The sequence below is a fragment of the Taurulus bubalis genome, assembly GCF_910589615.1.
Source record: "Taurulus bubalis genome assembly, chromosome: 10".
Classification (NCBI taxonomy): domain Eukaryota; kingdom Metazoa; phylum Chordata; class Actinopteri; order Perciformes; family Cottidae; genus Taurulus; species Taurulus bubalis.
Window position 1 is genome coordinate 7068947 of NC_136598.1, and position 26669 is coordinate 7095615.

The following is a 26669-nucleotide window of genomic DNA, read 5'->3' on the forward strand; positions in this document are numbered from 1 at the left end:
AAAATAAAAGTGGTACACCACATCCCTGTTTGTAGACCTAACACAAACATGAAAACCATGAATAACTGAGCAGGATTTAGCATATTCCAACAAGTCATCAAATGTACAATAGTATTGCAATAACTTTCTTTTAAATAAGTTTGATCTTACCTTAAATTTAAATTAGAAAACAAATGTGCTGCCTTGTCCAAAAAAAGAGCGACTGAGTGAACAGAATTCCTGAGAGTCAAAGATTGGCATTTGCTCAGCAAACAGTTAAACATCAACTTACATTGATTGGGGCCTCATTTTATGCCACTACTAAATGTAGCTACTGAGGCTCATCCAGGGTTAAATATGGAAGACCCAAACGCTTAGCTACTTTGCATATCAATGGGCAGGTGACAATATCATGACAACGTAATCTTGGACAGAAAATATGTCAGATTAGTTGCAAAAGTGTGGTAAATGCAACACTGTGTGGGAAAACAAACACAGCTTGCTCACACCAAAGTTACACATTTGAGGACGGGGGAACACAAGCCCACATTTCCCAGAATCCTCTGTCTTTGACGTGTTACCAACTTCACAGAAAGGTCATGATTGTCCTGCTAAATCTAGAAACTGACTGTGTTGAAGCATATAGTTATTTGATAGAGGGGGAAAAATTAAGGAAATAAATAACTTTTTCAGTGTATTTGGTCACATTTCACCACTAAGCAAACACAAGCGGGGACTTTGTCCAATCTGAGCTCTAGTGACTCAGCCGGTAAGCAAGGCCGGGAGTCATAATGAATCGGGGGGAAATCACACAAACATAAAACATGGAAGCAATTCTTTTATTAATCCAGTTAATAAATAAGCATTTTCAAAGACTTTTCTTAAAATGTTCAAAGAGATTCTGGATCTATCGTAACCAATTATCAATATGAGACTACAAATTTTATTTTTAAAACAAGGTTTGTCATTTTATGACCATTGAGCTTTCGCTTACAAAAAACACAAAATATCAAAAGGTGTATTATACTTGTCAGAGCAGTTTCAGTTTTGGGCAAATCATTAGAAAAGTAGGCAAACTGCATTTCACAACATGAACGTGATAAAAATCATAGAAAGGGGAGATCTTTGTGATTTGATGCTAATGGCCTTTGAAAACTTTTGATAGATTTATTTAAAGTGTTGTGGGCATACATCTATACTGCATATTCATTTGCATTACACCCTAAAAGGAGCAAATTAAACCACATTCTTATTGAATTACAACTTTTCTCGCAACATATTCATATGCAGTTACATATAAATGATTACATACAAAACAGTGTATATTGGCATTGACTGTTATGTTAGCTTTTGCAGTGAGCAATTAGAAAGCGCTGAGTCTAATAACTGGCATACCCAGACAATGACAACGTTACACTGCCAGTGTAACGTTGCTATAGGGTCTGGCCGCAAGATCAAGAATCTCTAAACATGGTTTAAAAATCCCAACACAACTTCAAGTAACTTATTAGTGGATAAAAACATTCGATCTTTAAAATCTGAGTGAGAATCTAAATGTTACAATTTAGGCCGTACTTGTGCAGTAGGGTAAAGGCTGTGCATCGGTGAGTGACAACAATTGAAGCGTCTCCACGCTGAGAAGATGCACCAAGACTGCCGCCGAAACAGCGAATGTACTTTTATTGTTCATGGCGCATAAACAATCTACTGTGAAACATCTCTTATGAAACACAGAGCAACGCTTACACAAACAAATTATTTGATCTACAAATACTGCATAGTTTAAATCAGTGCATTTGGGTACTCATGTATTCTAACAGTAAGGGAAATGAGAGTTGAGGTCAATGTTTTTTTTTTGGTGTTTTTATGCATCTATTTGGAAAGTGTAAACACTACATAAGAACCGAGTTTGGTTCCACCTTCCTGAGCGCGTCTTCTGATTCATTCTTTTGAACAGAATAACTGACCTAGACAAAATATGAAGTTCCCATTATATACTTTTCTATAGGCTTAAAAAAAATTATAATCATGGTATTCATTGTACGTGATGAACGTTAACTGTGTGACACACCCGGCTTGGTCATCAAATTCAGTGCCGACAGCCAGAGTGGCGAGAGTCGGTCGTCATGAAGCTTATCCTCCGTACAATGCCTTTACTTGGTGCTTCGTTCAAAAAGCGTCTTCAGAGAAAGTGCCCTACCAATACAGTTGACCTCAAGCACAGGACAGGGGACAGAGAGAGCTCAGACAGCTGGCGTCTTCAGGAACAAGACAGATTCAAGGTCAACGTTAAGAGTGTTTAGCGTAGTCGTGAGCCATCGCTTATCTCTAAGCTAGTAGCCGGATGGCCCCGTTCTCAGAGCCCAGCAGCAGCAGCCTCTTGGTGGGCAGGACCGCCAGGCTGGTCAGAGTGCCACGGAAGTTCTCCGAACTCAGCTTTGTGCTGCTAATGGGACTCAAGGAGATATCTGCCATGGAGTACACCCCGATCTTGTTCGCCACTGTTCCGGTCACAATCTCCGAACCATAAAGGTCAAAGGCATGGATGGGGTCGGACTGCGACTTGTACTGGCGAAGAGGCTTGTGCTCCAGATCTTTCCACACGGCGAGTGTGTAGTCAGTGGAGGAGCTGACCACCAAGTTTCCGTCTGCAGCCTGAAAAGTAAAACACAAGAAAGGAAGTTACAGACTATTGATGTCACTTACTTATTAGTGATGGGATGATGTTCTCACAATAGGTCGAGCGTGGCGAATTTTCATTATTGGGATAATCACGAATATCCCTAAAAGTAACTTGAAAAAATAATAATTGTCTAGCTCTTATTTATGATTGTTTGCTTTTCATTAAAAAAAAGAAAGTTCGCTAAAAAAAGAAAGTTGTGTGGTACCCACCAACATAGAACCTGAACTTGTGAGTAAATTACATTTATTTGATTATCTTTATTTAATACAAACGTATTTTAAAAAGATTTAAACGTTTATTTGTTTTAAATTTCTCAGATAAGTGAAAACCGTCACTTGTTGATATACACAAATTGAGAGGGCAGTATGAGTAATACGAATGGGCCAGTGAGAACAACTGTGGTCTTTCTAATGAGTAACCTGTGTCCATATTTGCCTAAACTTGTGCCTTTAAAACTAGAGATACAATCCTTGACCTAATTTGGGGTTAAATAAAGTTTGCTCATGCTTGCGCACTGTTGACAACAGACTGGCTGGGTACAACTTTCACCATCTCTGCACCACTTAGTATCACTACCTTTGGGAAATGTACAAATAAAAGTCCCATGGCTGATCCTCTTCTGGAATATTTATTATCCAAGAGTAGGCTTGCGTGTGTGTGATTGGGTCAAGGAAAACCACCCATAAAACGTATCTAGACAACCAATCAGGAGGTTGAGGTCAGGCAGAGAGACATAATGTGGGTCACTGAGAAAAAGAGTAAAGACAAGTGACAAGAGATTAACTGTCTGATCCACAAGTTTTCACTGTTTACTACGAAGCCCGATTGCGATTCCAGATTCTGCTGTTGATGCATCAGAACCTCCTAAGCTGCTAACGGAAGTCAATATAATGCTCCTCTCCTCTGACTCTCTGTTGCTCAAAAAATATTTTGTAAAAACACATTATACACATATACTGGTTTATAAGTCTTAAGTAAACAACATATGAACAGAAATAAATGACCTTCCTTCCAGTAAAAGCCTACAGGCTTGTTGTATTTGATGTTATACCGATGATGCAACCCCCCTTAAAACCCATACAACCCGTCTCTCATTTCAGAAATCACACCATGCTGACAACTCAACAAAGTAAGTGAAGTACATAGAGAGTACTACAGAGAAGCAGTTCACTTGTGTTTGGCTACAAGTGTATCTGGCAGAAAACAAAGTTGACTACAGCACACAGAGTGACTGCCCACTTATGTGACACACTGAATCACCCACGTCCCCAGTCCACATCTTGACCGTGTAACCTGGGTTAACGTTAGTGTGTGGCCATTATTTAATCTAAGTATCATTTTCTAGAGCAAAAACAGTAACTTGTTCCTCCTAACAATCAGGAAATCAGATAATTATGTTTCCCAACTCCAAGTTGGTTTTACATATTTTATTCCTTTTCTTCCTCCCATTTTCTCTAGTCTGTTGGGACTCCAACACTATAAATGGCCCAATCCCATTTTTCATAATATTCTGAAAGCTCTCATTTACTTATGCATTGAATACAAATATTGTAACTAATATAAATCATTTGCATAAGGTCGTCAAATAGTTGAAATAACGGTTGCAAATGAATCCTGTAATAATAAAAGCTCTTGAGGGCTGCCCTGCGACTCACAGGTTTATCCACGTAGTTGCAACGTCCCGCTTCAGGTCATGCCAGGATGTTGTAGGTCATCCTTCCTCTCTTTCGCTCTCTCTCCCCCCCTCTCTACCTTCATGGAATCTGTTTTACTATAATTGGTAGATCATCTTCCAAAAAGCTGACCACCTATTTATTGGCCCTTCACCGACTACTGACAAAGAAGTAACCCAGAACCAGCCCTATTCAGTGATATAGAGATAAGGTAAAGAAAAAGTATACCTTCATTTGGAGGATATCTCCCTCATGAGCCGGCCAGCCCTTCAGAACAAGTCCAGTGCGTGCATCGAGCAGAACAATGAAGCCAGATGAGAAACCTGCAGCCACGGTGCGTCCTGAAGGGCTCACTGCCAGGTAGCGGATGAGGCCAGCACTCACATTGTTGTATGCCAGACGAAATTCATGCTGGGGACACGGGAAGATTTGTCACTGTCAAGTCTGGAATAACTATAGCGGAGACATCTTACTATGTTGAAAACACACTGATAATTAGAGGCTGTTGTGCAGCAGATTGCTACCTGCAATCCAGGTTTGCGAGGATCGATGAAGCGGAGAATAGAATCTGCACTGCCAAACACAACACTGCAGTGTGGTGCTGGCATGGTGGTGACAGCGGTGATGGGATTCTTCCCATCCACGGCTTCATATGAGCGGATCTGTTTGCCTAAGGAAAATAGATTGAGTATAGTTACACAGAATAGTAGTAGTTATTTCATTTCACCCATTTGTGTCTCACGCCTTCTAACTAAGAACGTTCCGTAAGTTTATGATGCATAGTTCTAATCATATTACCTGTATATTGGTCCCACAGGTGCACAGTTCCATCGCAGCTGACGACCTCCTGCGAAGCCTCGAGCTGTCCAACATAGAAGATTGACTTTCGATGTTCGCTATACGTCACACTGGGCTCCACCTCCTGTGTTCCATCGCCGTGGTTATAGAGGGGCCAAAGCTTCACAGTCTTGTCTTTACTTCCAGACAGGAAGTAATCCTCTCCTGCCAGAGGTGCCAAACACTTTATGGTGCCAGAGTGACCCAGGAAGCTCTGCAGACGTATCTGGTGGAAGTGAAAATGTGGATCCTGTTGGTTGAGGCCAATCTCGTACTGCCAGTAGGCCAGCCAGTTGCCCTGCAGGGAACGGCCACTGCGAGGGAGCTCCTGCTTCAGCGCACTGTCCTCTGGGGTGGGGCCTGTCACCCAGGAGGAGACGGAAGCCGTGCCAAAGGATGGAGTGGTGAAGCTGGAGGCCGTGGTGATGGTGGTGGTGGTATGGCTGGAGCGTCCCCAAGAGTTGGCCAAGCCCAGATTCCGATTATTATCATAATCAGTGTCCCGGGACACTTGGATACGGTTTCCTACCAGGTGGCTCCCAAACGTGCCTGACTCAGGGAGGGAGTCCCCTGGCATGATGGAGTTAGTCGCGGGTGCAGGGAATGGGCTGCAACCAATGCGTCTGCCAAAACCGGAGGAAACACCCGTGGAGGAGGTGGGTTGCTCCACACTCGACGTCTCTGAACTCTCCTGATGCAAACTCTGATGGTAGGACTGGGCCAACTGCCAGACCAGCTCGTGGTTGGGAACCAGTTTCCGTATTGCCGTGTCACCTACAGAAATCACAATACAGAACTGATATATAACACTGTGATTATAGCACAGAATAAATAGCGACTTTCCTGCTGGATATGATATTTTTAATTTGGCACAAGATGAGGCATTTCCTACCTATGAGGCAGTAGAAGGGGATGTAGGAGGCATGGGCCATCTCAGGGTTAAATACAGTCTGTAGCTCCTCCAATACCCCCAACTCATATGTCACATTTGTCTTTTCTGGTGTGCAGACGTCCACAACCGTGACTTCTCCCACAACTCTGCAAGGGGCGCTGTCCAGCTACATTATGAATGAGACAATCACCACATCTCAAAAACATAACTACATGAAGAAAACAACCATCCTGCCATGCTCACACATGCATATAATCTTTCTCTTCCTCCGTCAGTTTGTATTCAACGTTTCTGTCTCATTTCTATTTTCATCTGCCATTCTGTCATTATTTTTGGAAAGCTCTTTCTGATAGATGTGCTTGTTAAAAGCATTCTAGAAAATAACTTGACATTACGGTTGTCAGGCTTGTCATTCTTTTTTCGTGTATGCATACCTGGGGCTGCAGAAAATGCAGCAGAGAGAAAATGGCAAAGAACCGACGCAGAGTGTCAGCCATATGCTGTTGCACCATCTCCCTCCCGATGCGCAGACAGATGAGAGCCATCAGGCTGAGCGTCTTGAGACAGACGGCAGTGCGTGTCTGCACCCCGCTGGGGAACCTGAGTACAGCAGAATGGTTCAAACCAAGCAGAGGATTAATGACAGACCTATTTGTAGCATTATTCTGATTATATTCTAATTTAACACAAAAGTTAAAAGGACAATGCACTTAGAAAAATATGAACAGTTCATAAAAAAGCAAATTTATGTTTGCAATATTTTACAATCCTCCTATTTGGCATGCTGTGTTTGAATATTTGAACACTATCATGAGTTATACCTCAACATACATCTAGAGAATGTGCATGGTTGAATGTGTGTTAATTACCCCATGCGGGGGGTGGTGAGCAAGTCCAGTAGTGGGAGGAGCACATCCTGGTTGATCTTCATAAGCATGTCCATTAGAGTGGTGTCAGAGAGAAAGACAATGATCTTCTGCGTAAGTGCAACCGCTCCAAGCAGACTTGCTTCCTTACGCGTGTTAAGACGCTGCGAAGAAGGTGGCGAAACCTGGAAATATACATATTCGTTAACTTGAAAAGTAATTTGGTACAAATGACTTTTTCCCCACGAAAAAACAAAAAAGAACAATCAAGCTTAAAGAGCCAATGGAGTTTTTTAGTGTGTTACTGTATATTTGCCTTACCAGATATCCTATATAAGGCAAGTACTGGTATGTTAGTACAGGCTCTCCATAAAGTTGAGCTATGTAGATGAGACAGTCCAACACAGGTCCGGCTGTCTGGTCCCCAACAACAGGCTTCTTCTCATACACGCTGCCCATTCCCACACTCTCCAGACCGCTCTCCTCAGATGCAACTGCCACAAACTGGTGTTTCTCAAGTCCTACAGGCAGAGAGCACAATGAGGAAAAGGGGTGAAGCAGTCACCCTCTTGGCTTTTGTCAATATTGCTAAATATATTTTTTTGAAGTGTTAATGAGGCGATTCAACTTTTCTTTATGTTCTGCATTTACGCACCAATGTAACAATTTGTGAGCAAACGCAGCAAATTTCTGGCGACGTATCGAGAAGTCACTGTTGGTCCAAGCTTTGCCGACAGCCACCGAACTGTTTTGCAGACCGTATCTGTGTGTGGAGAAATTAGTCAAATCATTAGACGTTATCAATTAATAAACAAATGATTTACATGAACCTCAATCATTCCCTCACCTAGAAGAATCTTTTGCTCTTTCTCCCCAGACTCGTCAGATGCATCATGGTCATCCTCCTCCTGCTCTCCCACAATGCCTTTCTCAGTCTGTTCCAGTGCTATTCCATTCACAAACTCACCCTCCAGAGTGGCAACTGTATCTTCTGAGGCTTCTGTGCGACCAGAGAGAGTTAGCTCCAGGTTGGCAGCAGTAGGGTCGTCTGTCCCCTCATGACCTTCATTAGTCTCAGTCACCTCCTCTTCCTCCAGTTCTCCTCCCTCCTCTCCCTCACTAGCCTGTTTCAGGTCCTGGCTGCTGTCAGCTGATTTGAGACTGGCTCGATCCCGCATTGAGTCTCCATCACCCAGTGAGAGCTCACTTGTGCTGCTTTTGTCACTTAGTTTCCCCACACTAACAGACTCCTGGTCTGGATCCTTGGCTGTAGAGCTCTGGCTCTGCTGTTTCCCAGCAGCCACCCCTGCTCCAGTGTTGTCATAGAACCCATTCTGAAAGTCCTCTGCCTCTGACAGAAACACTTGATCATTGAGACTGATGCCAGAGGAGTAATCCATCCCCGTCTCTCCCACCCCCCCGACTCCTCCAGTGGCCCCACTGCCAGCTCCCATATTCCCGCTAACAGACCCAGAAGATGGCCGCACCTCGCCGCACTGAAAGTCCTCTTCCTCTTCAAGGTTACATGTGCCACTCCTTAGCCCTTTGCAAGCATCGCTCGAGCCCGAGATGCAGCTCTCAAAACCAGTGATGACCTGCAGCACATGGGGGAGAAGGCTGGATAAAAAGGCCTGTAGGCCGAGCCTCACTATCAGCTGCAGAATGAAACAGTCTGTGTAGAGATAGAAACGTCCACGCAGGCAGTGAGGGTTTTCATAAACGTTGATCAGTGGCTTCAGTAAGTACTTGTTTGCATTTCTGGGACCCAGTACTCTGGAGATGGGCTCAAAAAGGTACCAGGCAGCATAGACGGCAGTGGACTCCTCAAGCATAAGGGCTAGAATGAAGGGCAAGAGAATCTCGAGGCCCTCAGCTGTGATGTTACCCCGTAACAGTGTCTCAAGCTGCTGCCACAGGTGAAAGACAACATCTCTTCCTTGAAGACTACATGTGGTCTCCATCTTGGCGTGGTAGGAAAAGATAAAGCAATGAAGTGCTGCAAAATAGGAAGGGAAAGAAAAGGGCGAGATGATTGAGTTCAATAACTGGCAGGGGTTTGGGGGAGGGAGACCATCGCAGATGGGTTCATATTCGAAAAGGAGTGGACGGGGACAATCTGGTTCTTCTCTTTGTGCTATTCTAGTGTGCTTCTCTATTAGCAGCAGTGTCTTAAGAGCATAATGCAAAGACAGTGGCACATCTCGGAGGCTGGCAGAGCATAGCGTGATAACGGCTTGGAAACGCTGTCTCAGGGGGGTGCCTGGTTTCAGTCTTCTCAGTTTAGAGGGGTAGCATATCTCAGCGATGAGAACACCGAAGGCCTGCATGTCTCTTTGATAGAGATGTGTAAGAGAAGGTAGCGATTCAATTATGACACCGTCTCTCGTGCAGTCAGGATGCCCCACTTCAGCGTGCAGGCTCTTTACCAGGAAATTGTTCAACTTCTCCAGCTCATCCAAAGGCTGCAGCGGATTGAAGCCTTCAGGGAGGAGGATCTTGATTTCCTCTGCATTGGCAGTGCTCACAGTCCCCTCCACATGTTTTTTGTTCGTTGGCCCGCCTCTTTGTAACATGGTACTGCGTAAACCAGGGCCTAAGCCACTTGTGAAGTCCCCAGGGAATGAACTCGGGGACTGCGATACAATAAGTGCTGTGTGCTCTCCTCCCATCTTCCCTCCTGCCGAACTGATGCTCGGCATTGGCACAGAGCAGGAGGTAGAGCTGGCTGAGCCAGTGGACGCTAATGAGTCCAGAGCTTCCATACCTTGTTCAAGCTCTTCATCTCTGTCTACCATGGTCCAGCCACTGGACTCGCACCCGGTTGACTCTGGCACCAGTCCATCCACAGTATCAGCCACGGTGTCGATTTGGGGGATGTGTAGCGAAGGCACATTAAGAGCAGCAAGGCCAAGGAGAGGAGGTTCTGCTGGGGCGTACTGGGAAGGAGATAAACGTGGCGGGTGAGGCTGGTCAAACAGCTGAACTACACCATAGGTAGTCAGATTGGTGTGGTTGTCCACCAGGTGCAGGCACACATTCTTGGCCTTGACAGCTTCTTTACCAGACAGCTTATACCCAAATGTGAGATCTATCCAGTGATGCAAGTATTGGGACACGTCTCTGCTCTCCAGAAGGCGCCGATGGACCTCAATAAACTCCTCACACGACTTGCACCAGGAAGGCACATCCAGGTCTGGCATGTCGGGGTGAATTGAGCGGAAAATGGATGGATCTGTGTAGAACTCTGGAATGCACTCATCGGGGGTCCAGCTCTGCATGCGCTCCATGCTGGCTGGGTATTCATTCGGCTCCCACTGGGATCTGACATGGCTGCACAACACTGACTTGGGTGTCTGTCGCGCTTTGTAGACATAGTAAGTTATGTCTGAGAGCACATCGGATATGTGATGAGGTACATGGAGATGATCAGACGGTCCAGCACCACCGGCACCTACAGAGCCACCAAGGTCCCCACTTCCACCACCTCCACCAACCCCATTACCCACTGCAGCAGCCAAAGCCTCTTTGGTCATCTCATATGTGAAGTCCAGCTGCTTATCCCCTTTGTTGAGCCTGAACTTCGACCTCCTGAGATCTCTGCATTTTCCAAATGGCACAGTAAAATCAACCACCCATGGCAGCACTGGGTGATAATTAGGGTCTCCTTCTCGCCGTCCTGCTAACCTGTTCAGTTCCATCAAGTAGCGGAAGTTACTGACTCGCCCGTGGACCCAGTCCAGAACCAACTTCTTAAGCTCATCAAAGCAGTCTTTGCAAAGTATTTTGTTTTCTTGGCTCACACATGAGTTGTTCCTTGGCAGGACACTTTTTGGCACTTGTCTGCCAGTAACGTCGCTGTTTGCATCCCCTTCTGGCCCCAGTTCCTCATAATGGGCTAGGTTGAGCTTGAGACGACTGCAGAGCTGCTCATCTACAGCAATGTCCTGCAGGGAGAGCTCTCCACAAGACAGACCTGCTGCATGACATCCCTGCAGGGCTGTTAGTAACTGGTAGAGAATGAACAACACTTTGGCATGGCTGTTAGCGAGCTTGGCTGGGCTGAAGGAGACAATATCATGGAGTGAATACTGAGTATAAGGTAGAATAACATAGAGCATCTCTGCTGTCTCCAGCAGACAATCTGCAGGCAGAACATTGGGACACAGATGGTCTGACTGGGACTTGGACAAGCAAGATGAACTGGATGGCAAGTAGTTTTCCTTCTCCCTCGCTGGAGAAAGAGATGGTGATATTCTGTCAGCTGAGATGAATGTGGAATTGAAGAGCTTCTGTAAAGCCTGACGCACTGAATCTATAGCTGCAACATGCATCCGCTCATTGGCTCCCGAATATGCTTGCACAAGTTTGGAATGAGCGTCACGCCACAGATTCCTGAAAAGGGGAAAAGACAAAAGGCAGATTGAGATGGAGTTTACATCTAAAATATATTCAACTCAATGGCTGCATTTGTTTTTCACCATTTCGATATTTTAAACTTAAATATCACAGAAACAGACATGTATTATGACAATTCAATTAACAAGGTAAATGGTTAACTTCAACTTTCTGACAATAGAAACCTTCCAAAAACTAAAAGCAAGAGTGAACCACCCACTGTCATTAAGAGTGCAAGATCGAGCGACACCTCTACGAGTAAATGAAAAACCCTGTCGCACTCATTGAAGACAGCAATGCAATTAAATAAAGCTAATTTAGATGAAAAAAAAAATAAACCTACACAAACATTAAATAATCCATAAAGCCAAGTCGATTCAAGTGAACTTCTAGGTCCACTGATATTAGGGTTCCAACTTCTGATTAATATCAACATTACTGAAAGGAGTCTTCAAATGTATTGTTTTGCCTGACCAACAAAAACACAAAGACAGTAACGTGTTATACTAATATAAATGGACAAACGCTAGATAAATGACTTTAAACAATTGTTCACTTATCAAAATGATTGTAGATTAAAGATATGCCAATCAACTTATAAATGAAGTAATTGTTTCAGCTCTACCTAATATCATGACAGAAAAGCTTCTTTAAGTTCTTTGGATGAGGGTTCACAAATTAGTCAATTGTCATGGGAATAGCATTTTTTTTAAAGCGATATTTTTACTTGTACAAATGTATACTGACATGCATTGCCACATTTTACAAAATAGATAGAATAAAAGAGTATCAAAGTGTGTATCGTACCTGACATTATGTTGTGACACATACTGCATGCTTTTGACATAGGAATCCTGCGACGAGCACTCCATTTGTTGATGTCCTGGGTCTCTGGCCAATCTGTAGCTCAGCTTGCTTTTCCTCAGACCCTGAATGCACACTCGTGTCCAGCCCGGAGGCAACTTTGCCTGGGAACACTGAAGGTAGGTGCGAATTTCTGCTTCACTGACGCAGTCAAAGCGGGCACAGCGCATGATCCTCCTCTCCCTCAGACCCATCACCCAGCGCATGGGAACAAGGGCAATGATCTCCCTGGGACGGGGACCGGGGCCTTGCTGCCGCCGGTCAACCCCCAAGTCTTTCTCAACAGCACGCATCAGCGAATCCATGGTGAGTCTCCAATGCTCGTTAAGAGTCGAACAATGTCCCGCACAATGTCCCACAATGTCGCCTTTCAGACATTCATGATGGATGATGTCAAAGTCATCAAGGGCGGACTTAATCTCCTCTTCCACCAGTCAGTCCCTGTGAGGAAATAATCAAAAAGGACAATTATTGGACAATTAGATTAGCTTCTTCTATAGTGCTTCAACAGTGATATTAGATTGTTTTTGACAGGGGAGAGAAGTAGGTTGCTTGCTGCAATAAAGGAGCGATGTGATGTTGGTGATTGCACAGCACTTCTGCAAGTTCCTGAAGTTCAGCTCTGCTCACATGACCGCCTGCTGCTTCCGCCCAGCGACATACCCGAGTGACAAGTTTACAAAAGTGCAGAGATTTAAACTGAAACGTTACCAATCAAACTGACTTTTAGTGTCGTAATGGCCAGTACCAGAAGTGAATAGTTTAATGGATTTCCGTGAGCCGTCTGGAAGTGAAACCGTCCAAGAACAATAATAATTTAAACCGAAACTAATCAATACTGTAAGCTTCAAACGACACATGCAAAGGTTATTTACCGAGCTAATAACAACCTCTTACGTGTTATACTTAGGAACGACGAAAGTGAGTTTAAATCGTGAAGAAGACTGTTTGCGGAAGTAACGTCAACTTCACGCGAACAGCTAGCTCGCTAACGTCACGAGACCTCACTCACACAGCGCGAGGCGGGTTACCGACAACACCGACATAGAGCTGAACAAGAGCAGCTCCACGGGGTACACGTAAATCCAGTGTGAATACAGCACAACATTTACTGTTCAATAGCTAGGTTAGCTCACCTCGTCCCACTTGTAGCGGTTGACAGCTAGCTAGCGTCGAGCTAGCGGCGCCCCGCGGGCTTCACGCATGATCAGTTTGTGCGACAGTAACTGACAAAACGAGGACGTGCAGCGGGGCGACGTTCACTTCCACCATGCTCCCCCGATGCTTACTGGTGCGTGTCAGCAGACGGACGACAGTCAGTCAGAGGATGTTTTGTTCTAGCTGCTAGCTGCAGCCATGTTTAAGAGAGGACACCTCACGTGACACAACACCGGCCCCATCTCATGTGATTACTGCTGCTGAAGCTGCGAGATAGCGCCTCTTCTTCTTCTGTGACGCGTAAAGTGGTGTCGCATTACTGCCACCCTCTGGAGTTAGCGAGCTCCTGCAGGGTCAAGTTTGTCAGCTGTTTCCCATCAGCCCAGTGCTCCGAAATAATAATATATATTTCTATTAATTAAAAAATTGCACATGTACAATTTCACAAATTGTCAATAAGAAACAGCTAAATACATCCATTCAAACTAACATGCCAATGTTGGAACCGCAGAGGATAAAAAAATATAGACCGAAATTAAAGCATTGCAAAAAAAAAGTAAATAGAAAAACGTCCATATTATAAATATAAATAATATTAAGAGGAAAAATGGGACACTAAGGCACACATTCTGATTGTGTAATTAGATACATATATCACAGAAAATACATACCATTACAGTTATTTTTGTTGTTAAATAATTTAAATATTTCTAAATACAGTACAAACTCTTTGTAAAAAATTAAATAAATAGGTCTTCGGCTGGTAAACTTACACTAATGTATATAGCATTTCAGATTCAGATTCAACTTTATTGTCATTGCACATAGTACAAGTACTATGACAACGAAATTGAGTTTGCATCTGTCCAGAGTGCAAAAGAGAAGCAGTTAAGGTGCAGTGCAATGTGGTGGATAATATAATGAAGACAGTATAAACATATATATATATATATATATATATATATATATATATATATATATATATATATATATATATATATATATATATATATATATATGTCCCTGACAATGCTGTGCGCTCTCCGCAGGCAGCGCTGGAGTTGGATGGCCTTGATGGCAGGGAGTGGAGTACCGGTGATGCATTGGGCGGTTTTCACCACCCTCTGCAGAGCTTTCCGGTCTGAGACAGACCAGTTGCCATACCAGACTGTGATGCACACTGACATTCCACAGGGCTGTGTGATGAGTCCTCTCCTCTGGGTCGAGGAGGTGCTATTGCCTAACCTAACATATTGGGGTCTGTTGGTTAGGAAATCCAGTATCCAGCTGCAGAGGGAGGTGTTGATGCCAAGCTCACCTAGTTTGGTATTTAGTTTGGAGGGGATGATAGTGTTAAATACTGAACTGAAATCGATGAACAGCATTCTCACGTAGGTGTTGTTGTTGTCCAGGTGGGAGAGGACGGAGTGAAGCGCTGTGGAGATGGCGTCCTCTGTACTCCTGTTCTGGCGGTATGCGAATTGGAGGGGTCCAGTGTGGGTGGTAGGCAGGTTTTGAGAGGAGCCAGGACCAGCCTCTCGAAGCACTTCATGATGATGGGGGTAAGTGCAGGGCGGAAATTGTTTAGGATGCAGTGGAGTGCTTTGGCACTGGCACAATTGAGGTGAGTTTGGCCAGGATAATCAATAGATTTGTGATATACCCCCTTTCCTCATATGTTATGTCATATGTAAAGAATCCAAATATAAAATGTTCATAGCAAAATGCCAAATATTTGTACAAAACATCTCTAATAAATGTTTAAACATTTTCCCCTAAGCCATTTCTCCGAAATAGACTGACCAAACAACTTCTGCCTTGTCCCACCACTCTCCAGTGTGCTCTTTAATCCTGTTCTCGTTAATCCTAATCTTTTAATTTCTTTCATCATGCCATTTTTCTCTGAACTTTTCTGCAACTAGCAAGTACATGCCCGATAGTTTCCTCTTGTGTGTCTTACAATGGTACCCACTCTTTTATTGAATTGAATTTAGATATTGGTCCTCTTCTTTTCTCCTCAGAGCCACTTCCCTAAAGACCTGCAAATAACGTTTGATTAATACCAGAAATATTTTTTGCGGCCACTTGACAGAGCAGAATTACTGTCATTGGGCGAAGGCAGGGTACACCCTGGACAAGTCGCCAGTCTTTCGCAGGGCACATATGTATACAGACAACCTTTCACGCTCACATTCATTTAGAGATCCCCTTTCATTAATGTTATTGCATTATACAATAAGGTAACGTTGTAAGCAAAGGGCTGCCCATCCTCTTGGCAAACTACTAGGAAAATATCTTGATGAGCTAATGAAGTGAATAAAATTAAGCGACAATACCACATTTTGCTGATAATTGTATGTATTTTAATGTTCCCTTAAAAAGACCGTACCTGACAATTCCTTAAGGTCACAAAGTCTCTATTGTGTTCAATTAAAATAAATGCATGCTTCTGCGTCAGATTCGTCTCCACAAGGTGGCGTTATGTCTGTAATTTCATAGATAAATCCTTCAGCAGTGTTGTCCAGACACATACAGTCTGTAGATTAAGTCTGTCTTACTATTATGTTTAATGTGCATGATGATTCCTCTTTGACATTACTGTTATATTGAATACCCCCCCCCCCCCCACCAACACCACAATTTCACACCAAATCTGACAATTTGCAGTGATTTTAAATTGGACTTGTGAAAATGGGCTTCATCATAGACTGAATAGGAATGTGTTATGGTCTTTTTATCAGAAAAGAGTGGCATACACAGGAATATATTATGTTGACATTTAAATACCAATATATTCTCTCAGATGGTTTTGAATACACTTGAAGTTGGATTGTACTTTATTACACTAAAAGCTTCTCTCATCTCAGCATATCACCAACGCAGCATAATTACTGTAGGTATTACAGAAAAGATACAGCCAAAGAACATGACATTCCTTGGCTCAGCATTTTGTTCTCCTCTTGGTAGTTTTATAGAACTGACAGGCAGAATGGGGTTTATGTCCCAAAGCACACTTTTGGTTTTAGATTAAAGCATTCTCTGCAAATGGTATATGAAAAGAGGGTGGACACAAATAAGCATAATGCATTAAAAGTCAATGCATTACAGGCTCCTTACAATAAATAATATTTGTACGTTATGTCACATCACTAAAAATAATTTGACTATCATTTTTATAAAACAACATTTCCATAATCTAAAGAGATACAGGTTGTTTCTGCTGGCAACAGGGTGTTTTTTTCTGTAGGTTTGATGGTCTTTTAGTTAGTTGGATGTCTAGACAAACATATTTCAGTCAAATTTTAAGGACAGTTAGGCCACGGGAACAATTTGTTTGTGGTTTGGATAGTGCCAACAGGTATCACTTTATGTCATTCTTAATACAATAACTAGCTTTCCTCCTCTCCTCACAAATTGAATGGAAAGACCCTAAAAAATCCTATAATAACTAGTTGTGTTAATATTCTTGCAGGGATGGCCAATTTGACATAATACAGGAAAACTGTTAATTGCCATACCTCAGTTTTTAAATGAAAATTTAAAAAAATAAGAAATGCTAATCTGAGATGGCACAAATTGCAAGAAAGTTTATTTTCTGCCAGAAAGACTTCAAGCCATCAGTTCACCAGCACCGAGCAAACAAGCACAACACTTTTCCAATTTCCTGTTTCTCCTCTTTACTTTTCCCAGTTGTGTCACAAAAATCCTCTCACTCACTGTTAGTAAATACAGGCATTTCAACCAAAGAGCACGATGTATATCTTTGCCAAGAAATGAAAACCAACCAACACAGAGCAGGGTTACATATAGCCCTGTGACTTACACAATACATAAATCCACATTACTGGCATGTTGAAGACTGCTGACAAAGAAATTTGTTTGTCTGATCTTTCGGCTAGAAATGTGGTCTGTGGGTTTCTTATAGATTTTCTTTGATGCAAACAAACTTCTGCTTTAATCGATTGGTGCACAGTCAAAGTCAATATAATCTGCTTAAACTCTGATATTTTTATGGAAGTGGTCCATTTTGCAGAAAAAGTTCTCACAATTTCTTATTATTATTGTGAGAATCCATTTCACAGTTTAGTGGCCTGTCTGATTGAAATGAACAAACTCAGCGTCATAGTTTATGTGTTCTATGAAATACAGGCATGTGAAACACTTTCAAGAAGGCTTTTTTTTTGGTGAAGGGTAGATGTGCTAAAGTATTCAGGTCAGCAGAAACACACAGAAGAAAGTGTTTTATTACTTGATTTAGTGCACAGAATACAAGTAATTTGGTATGCAGCTACTAGGTTGCAACACATTTTTCAGGTGGGTGCTCCTGGCTCTAGGGCAACAACATGCTGCCTAAAGAGGAGACTGCAGCTTATCTCCCAGCATCCATTGCTTTCTATTACTGTGTGTCTTGTGTGTTTAGGTAGCATCACGGAGAGTTGATATATGCACCTGGCCGTAGCTAGTAGCCTACAATGCTTGAAACCAACTGACTAATGATGATATTTTTAGTCCAACTACTTTTTTAAGACATACATATTTCCTTTTTAAATAAATGTGTGGGGGCACGGTGTTTGAAACAGCATGTAGACCATAAGAGAGATTTAATTGACAGGAACGTTTAGTAACAACAACAACAACAACAATACTAATAATAATAATAATGATAATAATAATGAAAGGTTTCTCAGCTGTGCAGGGTGTCACTGTAACAATCTGGTCTTGTGAACTCAGGATTTATCAAATCCATGCTACTGCCCTGGCTGCCTTATCATCAGAGGTGTCAAAAGTATTCACATTCATTACTCAAGTAGTATAGATACTAGGGTTTAACAATACTTCTGTAAAAGTTGAAGTATCAACTCAAGCTTTTTACTTCAGTAAAAGTGTAAAAGTACTGGTTTCAAAACTACTTAAAAGTATAAAAGTAAAAGTAGTGTAAGGGGATTTTTTTCCATTAAGGACAAACTCTTAAGCCGCACTACCCAACCTCCCCCAAAACAATCATTTTTCTGAAGGCCATAATGACTATAATGTTTTAAAATGTTATGTTGAAAAATGTGGGATGCACTTGGCTACCCGTTTCAGCTGCATATACTGTATGCCCATTTAAAATGATCACATTTTATTACAATGCAAATACATTAAAGTACCATATGTGTACTACTGAGCATTAACATGCGTTTCATGGAGCGGAAGACATGATAACTAGTTACCTATAAGTATTGTAATAGTGCAAAATAGGCGGCGGCTCCGACACAAACACTTAAAGCTGTGGTTCTCAAACTTTTTCTGTAAATAACATAATTGTGTGACTCATCTGTGCTTTTATAAGTAACAGAATAAAGACAATTGCAATCACTTTCAAGTAAATCAGATTGCCCCATCAGACAATGTTTTGTGGAAGTTCTATCTGTGCAAAAAAATACTCATATCTAGTTGCTACTAAATAGCTTATTGTGGAAAACAATAAGCTTTTTAATTTTTTTGCCAAACAAAACAGAATGAGTGCAGATATGTGAGCCATCACGTGGTATCAGTATTAGTGGAGCAGTGACCTGCTTTCCTCGACACATATGTTATAAACGGGGTTGTAGATTTGACACGGCCTCTCTCAATTCATGCTCAATATTGAGCTTAGATCTGTTTTTTTATTTTGAGAAACGCAACAGCAGGAAAAGACGAGCTCACGGAGAGTCGCGCATGCGCAAGCGTAACCTGTTAACGGCGTACCGTAACCATTTACCCGAAAGTACAGGCATTTCCCCATGTATTTATTAATGACTTAGTTTTATGCCCGTGTACTTTGTACATTTGTAATATGTGTGTGAAGCCAGCAGCTCATTGTTGGTAGAAGACACGAGCACCGTGGCTCGTTTCACCTGGAGCAGGAGAGATGCTCCGGGTTCAGAGAGCTGAGGAGAACTCCGGTGCTCCTCACAGGAGAGCTGCTGTTGCATCTTCACCCTGGGAGCGTTTAAAACGCAGATATAGCGGTCTGCTTTTCACGCGACATATTTTTCGACGCTCTCTGTCCACTGCTGTGTGTGCACAGCGCTCACCTGTGTGCGCGCGCACGTATCTGTGCGCAACGGGGCCGAGAGGATTTTGTTGTGTGTTTTTGAACGATGACAAGCCGGAGTGAAAACAAACCAAAATGAAATAGTAACGAGGTTATTTTTAAAATGTAGGGAGTAGAAAGTACAGATATTTGCGTGAAAATGTAAGGAGTAGAAGTAAAATCTTGTCTGAAAAATAAATACTCCAGTAAAGTATAGATACCCAAAAGTTCTACTTAAGTAAAGTAACGAAGTATTTGTACTTCGTTACTTGACACCTCTGCTTATCATTTATGGTTTCCTGACAGAAAAGCAGCGGTAAAGGTCCAAAATAACAAGGCGAGGCAGCAATGAATCAAACAACCGCCCCTGTGCAGCCACATGATTCACCTTTATGTGGAACTCTATTGCATTAGTGCCTCTGGAGAAAACTGTGGGACACAGTTCCTGACACGGGAGTCTGCAGATCTTGTCCTTTCCCGATTACTAACCAACCTGTGACAAACTGCTCTGTTGCGAGGTCTACAGTTATCTATCTTATCTCCGTTCAAACATTAATAATGCACATTACACAATTGCTGACTTCCCCGCAGAGGCTCTATACGCCCCGATTTACAACATCGGAGGTAATGGCCTCGGATGATAACCTCAATATGCAGGAACCTCAAGTTCCTCCAGTGTGTTCACTCAGTGCGGCAGTTCAGCCAATTACGTGCAGGTCTCTCTCTCTCTCTCTCTCTCTCTCTCTCTCTCTCTCTCTCTCTCTCTCTCTCTCTCTCCTTTATGTGCCGTGGGACTCCCCCCCCCACCCCCCCCTCCTCTCGTCTGCTAGTCAAAAGCGCGATCTATGGTGCGAAAGCCTCCTTTTCTCCGTTTTCCTTCAGGATGGGATTCTTCAAATATCTCTGCTCGGCTAGGAATGAGGTTATCCTCTTCACAGCTCCGTTTCTCTTCCTCCCGCTGCCTTTAGTGATCGGGACACCGGTAGGTAACGGTTTTATTTAAAATTCAACTTTGCCAAATTATAAAAAAAAGTGGATGAATGCGACAACTCCTGGTGATTTGGGACATGAAGTAACAGCAGCGTCGGATACCATTTGGCAAAACACCGGCTGCTCCCCTCAGAGTTCTTTATTTTAGTTGAATTAAGGAGGCATTTCACTCCGCGCGCGTACAGTTTTAACACATTGAACTAAATTCACCCGAAAACTTCAGCGCGACAGAGACATGTCCGTATTGCCTTCACACGCCGTTTAAATGAATGCATCTGCTTCTCTCCTGCACCTGTTGATGCACTTGCACTTGCGGGCAAATTGCATGAGAACCGTCCGGTGTGGCCTGAGGCGGGAGCGCTCTGAAGTCTTGTTATTTTAACTCCTTGTTGATGAACATGAGGGCTCATGTCCAGCGTGGGAACACACAGTCAGATCTGTTCACTTTGCTGGCGCTCCATGGGACATGGAGACGCGCACACGGGCGGTGGGCCAAGCGTGTTGTGATAGACATGCACTCCGACGCATGAACTATGGCTCCTATGAGCTCTCACTCTGATAGAAAAAGAAAGTTTAGGAAATCTTTGCTCACTTTTTTTACACGCATAAAAGCAAGGCTGAAAAAAGGCTGAAAAACAATGTTTTATTACTGCATAGCAATAACACATGAACACATTCATATGAGGAAATAATAATTGGAGGGGTGTTTAAGTGTACATGCAGGTGACCAGAAACATTATCACAAAAAGCACACTTATCTTTAACCTTTGAAACATAATAACGTCCCATTCAGAATTGTGTAACAGTCACGCGGATCCAAGAAACTTGTGTTTGTGCACACATGTATGTGATTATTATGATTTTTGTGCAGGAGGCAGAATGTGCCTATGTGATCGCCCTGATGGCGGTGTACTGGTGCACAGAAGTCCTACCACTGGCCATAACAGCTCTGCTCCCAGCCATCCTTTTCCCCGCGTTTGGCATCATGCAATCCAAAGACGTACGTGAAAATAACTGCAACAGTGTGTGGAAGTGGCACCGCAGGGATGGATTTCTGTTCTCACATCTCACTCTGTGACCCAGGTGTGTATGCAGTACCTGAAGGACACAAACATGTTGTTTGTGGGAGGACTGCTGGTCGCAGTAGCCGTGGAGCACTGGAATCTGCACAAGCGCATCGCCTTGAGGGTGCTTCTCGTCGTTGGTGTGCGCCCAGCGCTGTGAGTGGCTCAGATACCCCGCCGCTTCTCATCTTTATGAACATTTCCAAAGCATATCTAATCAACTAAGATAACAAAACACCCAATATAGATAAGGAAACTATGTTCAAGTTGATTATTGGCACAATTAAAGTATTTTTCCCTTTTGTTTTTATTGATTGTCGTAAAACACTCTTGGCGGCCTCTTCCAATCCAAGGCCACTGTCAGTGTTCATGTTTTTTGTGTTTTTTTGTTCATCTTCCTGGCAGTTTGATGTTGGGTTTCATGGCCGTGACGGCCTTCTTGTCCATGTGGATCAGTAACACAGCTACCACAGCCATGATGGTGCCTATTGTCCAAGCAGTGCTGCAGCAGCTCAACAACAGTGATGCAGAGATACCTCAGATCCTCAGCTCAGAGGAGGAGCAGGTCCAGACATCCGAGACTGACAGTAAACAGCCTCCACAGAGTGAGGGCCAAGGTGAGCCGTGGTCGTCTTCATGTGCGGTTTTCTGTTTGGCCAAGCAAAATACGCTTTTACTGCCTATACAACGAGGTCATTTTGTAGCTCTTTTCATAACTTGCTCTTTGTTTGAAGGCCCAGTGGTGGTGACTTTCTTGGATGTGGCCGTGGAGGCTGCCATGCAAAAAGACGCAGCAGAAAAGCGTAAAATGTGTAAAGGGATGACCCTGTGTATTTGTTACGCTGCCAGCATCGGAGGCACCGCCACGCTGACAGGAACCGGTCCCAATCTGGTGCTCAAGGGCCAGATGAACCAGTGAGCTTTGTTTTGTCATGTCCAATTAGTTTAAACTGTGTTCTATCAAATGTTTCGATTAAATATAACGTTTGTATTTTCCCTCAGACTCTTTCCCCAAAACGGGGATGTGATTAACTTTGCCTCCTGGTTCGGCTTTGCCTTCCCTAACATGATTATCATGCTCACACTGGCCTGGCTTTGGCTGCAGTTTGTCTTCATGGGTTTCAAGTGAGTTTGGTGACGATTAAAGCCTAATTACAGTGACATAGACTTGAATCAACATCAAGAAAATGTTGCCACGTCAGGAGTGTGATTGAGTGTGAAGGTGACACAAAGGTTTTCTTCCTCATGTGATCCCTCTAGCTTTAAGAAGACGTGGGGCTGTGGATCTGTGAAGACAGAAAAGGACATTGCTGCCTACAATGTGATCCGTGAGGAGCATCGCCGGCTGGGGCCCATGTCCTTCGGAGAGATCAGTGTCCTGTGTCTCTTTATTCTGCTGGTGGTGATGTGGTTCACACGGGACCCGGGCTTTGTCGACGGCTGGGCGACAGATTTCTTCAATTTAAAAGCAGAGTTTGTATACAATAATAAACCTCATGTTTCACTCACACAGTAACATCATTTAGGACCTTTGTGTTATTTGTTAATTTCCTCAACACTCCACTTCTCAGGTATGTGACAGATGCCACAGTTGCAATCTTCATTGCCGTCCTTCTCTTTGTTCTGCCCTCTAAACCCCCGCGTTTCTGCTTGCGTCGGACTCACAGTTTGGAATCAGGTGAGCCATCATTCTGGAAGTATATATGTTATGTATCATACAGCTATAGCCAAGCTGGAGACTGTGCAATGCATCAATACTGACACTGAATGTATTGGATCTGTAGCACCCCATCAAAATGTTGGTCCAACTCCACCTCTGCTCACCTGGAAAGTGGCTCAAAAGAAGGTACCGTGGGGCATCGTGCTTCTTCTTGGCGGAGGTTTTGCTCTGGCCAAGGGCAGTGAAGTAAGTGTCGGCTGTGTTTCAAGTTGGAAAAGATTTCCATGAAATCAAACCCCTTTTGTTATGCTATTGATTGTTGAGATTTTTCCATTATGTAAAAACCTCTCTGAATACTATTTAGTGAATAGTGTTTTTTATTTGGACACTGGATCAAAATGGTCTTCCTAAACACAACACAGGAAATGATGCAGCATGTAATCCAGCTTTACTGCTTTAATTTGTATCCAAACCAGTCTTGTTATTTACGGTGTATTCTCCTAATGCTGTTTTAGGTTACAGCTATGCAAACTGAAAATGTCCTACTGCTGCGAGATCAAATGTTCCCTCTGGGTGTGTTGCTTTAGTTTGATTTATTTTGCTTACTTATGCTGCAAATACCCCTGAGTAATATTCCAAAGGATGCTGTATATGATGCACAAACCTGAATTAGAGTTTAATCACAGTGAATGAGCGAATGTCGACTCAGATGTACACATCAAAACAATTTTTATTTCCAGAAAATATTCTTCATATATTTCCCTCTAGGAATCGGGACTCTCAAAGTGGTTGGGAGATCAAATGACTCCCCTGCAAAACATCCCTCCCTGGGCAATTGCTATCATCTTATGCCTGCTGATTGCTACCTTCACAGAGTGCACCAGTAATGTGGCCACTGCGACGCTCTTCCTACCTGTCTTAGCCTCAATGGTAAGTTCTCGGGGGAGAATGTGAAATGTGTTAAAAAATAAATGGAAAAAGCAGAAGCAGAGGCAGGATCTCAGACTGAGGAGACAGACAATTATGTTCGGTTCAGTAAGGTGAAGTGCTACATAGAGTAATTTCTTTTGAACCGATTTCCCCAATTGGAGTCTAGCATTGAAACTACTCCCAGTAGGAGCTGGCCTATTTTTTCTTGTTTGGTCACCCATCTAGTTGGTCATTCAGGCTGAATGTGTTTGGTCCCCTTCCCCGGGCCCCTCCTCCCATTAATAACCTGCCAGACTCACCAATGCAGCCCTGTGCCTTGTAATACTGCCCACCCCGCTGCTGCTGAAGAATGGCATCACTGTGCCCGCTAGTCCAGCACTTGAGAGAACGCCAAGGCTGGGTTGCGAAAGCCAGTGCCAAGCAGGGGTATTCAGAAAGATATTTATTGAGGGTGAAGCCCAGTAGGGTGCACCCTAGTGTGAAAACAGAGATAGAAAGAATGTACCAGCATGTGATCAGCTGAAAGTGAGGAGATGACGCTTTATGGCAATCATGACTCGTAGTATGTCACTTTATATGTCATCATGTCAAGAGAATATGCATTATTTGATTCAAACTAAAACCATCAGACAAGACTAAATACTGTCATCGTGGTGACCTGATATACAGCCTGTAGTTTAACCCTAGAACACTAACGTTAAAATAGTCACACTATCACTAACGTCAGGTGAATTTCACTCGATATAATGTACCTGATAAAATATACTTCTCATCGAAATATATTCAAGTACAACAATACAAAGCAAGTTGAAGTACTCTTCTTTTATTTTACCCTATACAACTTCTCATAAAACAAAAAAACAGGTCTCAAGGGGAGACCCTGAAAAAAGGCTCAAAATCCAGTGAAAAATTAGGGAATCGTCAATAAAACATGATTAAAAATATAAATAAAGGAGCTATGCACTTGTTATTTGGTCCACATGTTCCTTAGACATGTGAGTCTTGTTATGTGAAGGAAAAGTTCATTAATGTTAAATGTCAATGTTAAAACCCATCCGGAAAAAATAGTCACATTATCAGTGATCGGAGCAGGAAGACACGCCCACCTTCACTAACATCTGTGAGCAGCATGAAGCTACAGAAGGACCCACGCAACTTAGACAAAAGCAACACAATGAAAATAATGTAACAACAATCGCTCGGGTGAAAATCACCCGACGTTAGTGTTCTAGGGTTAAAGAAGACTAACTATAAACTTTTAGTTTTTCCCCCTTTGTTTATTATAAATGCCAGAAATGACTGTGCACTTGGAAGCTACTGTGCTGCAGCATATGTAATTCAGAAGCAAATTCCACAGAGTGATGTTTGCTGGAACATAGTAGCGTGCCATTATCGTCACACACGTAGAACGTTTCTATTCAAGATGTCTTGACTCAGCCCCGAGCTTGCAGGAATTACATCTTAATTACACCCACCTAATGAGAGTTCTCAGTCCACAAAGAATTGCACACATTTTACTCTGACTCATGAGTCAGTGATTATGGTTGCAAGAAAAATAGCCAGATGGAGGAGTAGAGGATTTCATGATGATGGCTCTTTGACTGTTGTAGCTTTCTGTGTGATTATTGCAGTCTCAGTCCATTGGAATCAACCCACTGTACGTCATGGTGCCTTGTACTCTGAGCGCCTCGTTTGCCTTCATGCTGCCTGTTGCTACGCCTCCGAACGCGATAGTCTTCTCTTATGGATACCTCAAGGTTTTTGACATGGTGAGTATGGCAGCGATTTGTTGTGTTGGTTCAGTCAATGATATGTTGAATGTGCAAAGTTGTCAGTTTTAAGGCCACAGTTACACATTAAGGAGGATAGCTCACTTGCAGCTGTGATCTGAAACTGTGAAAGGAATAACTCTTAATTTTGCCAAAAGTCAGATGAGAAGATCAATACCGTTCTTAAGAACTTTTTTTTGTTGCTCAAGCTGATATGATGATGTCTTCATGTCAGCTTGCAGTTTCCAAACGTGCCTTTCTGTTGATTTTGTGTAGAATCGCTTTTCTTTCTGTCTTCACAAATCTTTATTTTTTAATGGGAAATATGAAGATGCAACATGTTAGTTTAACTTACTTCACTTGTTATTGTGAGAATAATAAATAGTTTGTCACACAAGCCCCTGATAAACGACTGCTACTTGGCGTTTTTTTACACTTATTTCTTTGATGCGAATGTTTGACGAGGTGTAGCGTGTGAAGTAGTTCGGTTTGGAGGTGCTCTTCAGTCTTTATGCTGAGCTAACCAGCTTTGGGCTTTATAGCTTCCTATTTAATTGAAGGACACAAGATTGGTAGCGATCTCATCTAACTCTCAGCAAGAAAGTGAACAAGCTTATTTCTCAAAATGTCCAACTATTGCTTTAATATCCCGACATGCTCTTCTTCTCCATCAGGCCAAGACAGGAATAGTCATGAACATCATTGGCATCCTTTGTATCACACTAGCCATCAACACCTGGGGCAAGGCCATGTTTGACCTGGACACCTTCCCGGCCTGGGCCAACGTCACCGGGGTGTGAGCCTCCTGGTACTGCCACAGGATCCACGCACACTCTGCCCTCCCTATCCAC

At 43.0% G+C, this 26669-nt stretch overlaps 2 protein-coding genes across 2 annotated transcripts; one reads left to right on the forward strand and one right to left on the reverse strand.

The window, feature by feature from the left end:
• Window positions 1-811: 811 nt before the first annotated feature.
• wdr81 (WD repeat domain 81) lies at window positions 812-12494 on the reverse strand (the record flags this gene model as incomplete). Its single annotated transcript, XM_079225402.1, has 11 exons — window positions 812-2634; window positions 4564-4746; window positions 4860-5005; window positions 5134-5946; window positions 6065-6230; window positions 6499-6664; window positions 6934-7115; window positions 7252-7451; window positions 7586-7693; window positions 7778-11322; window positions 12133-12494. The coding sequence occupies 11 exons, from the start codon at window positions 12492-12494 to the stop codon at window positions 2308-2310; spliced, it is 6198 nt and encodes a 2065-aa protein (XP_079081528.1). The 3' UTR covers window positions 812-2307.
• A 7794-nt stretch (window positions 12495-20288) lies between these two features.
• Window positions 20289-26618, forward strand: slc13a5b (solute carrier family 13 member 5b; the record flags this gene model as incomplete). The annotated part of the gene is made up of 12 exons (XM_079225476.1): window positions 20289-20387; window positions 21267-21395; window positions 21479-21615; window positions 21865-22076; window positions 22194-22374; window positions 22462-22584; window positions 22720-22932; window positions 23031-23137; window positions 23244-23365; window positions 23888-24049; window positions 25681-25818; window positions 26493-26618. The coding sequence occupies 12 exons, from the start codon at window positions 20289-20291 to the stop codon at window positions 26616-26618; spliced, it is 1749 nt and encodes a 582-aa protein (XP_079081602.1).
• Between the last annotated feature and the right edge of the window lie 51 nt (window positions 26619-26669).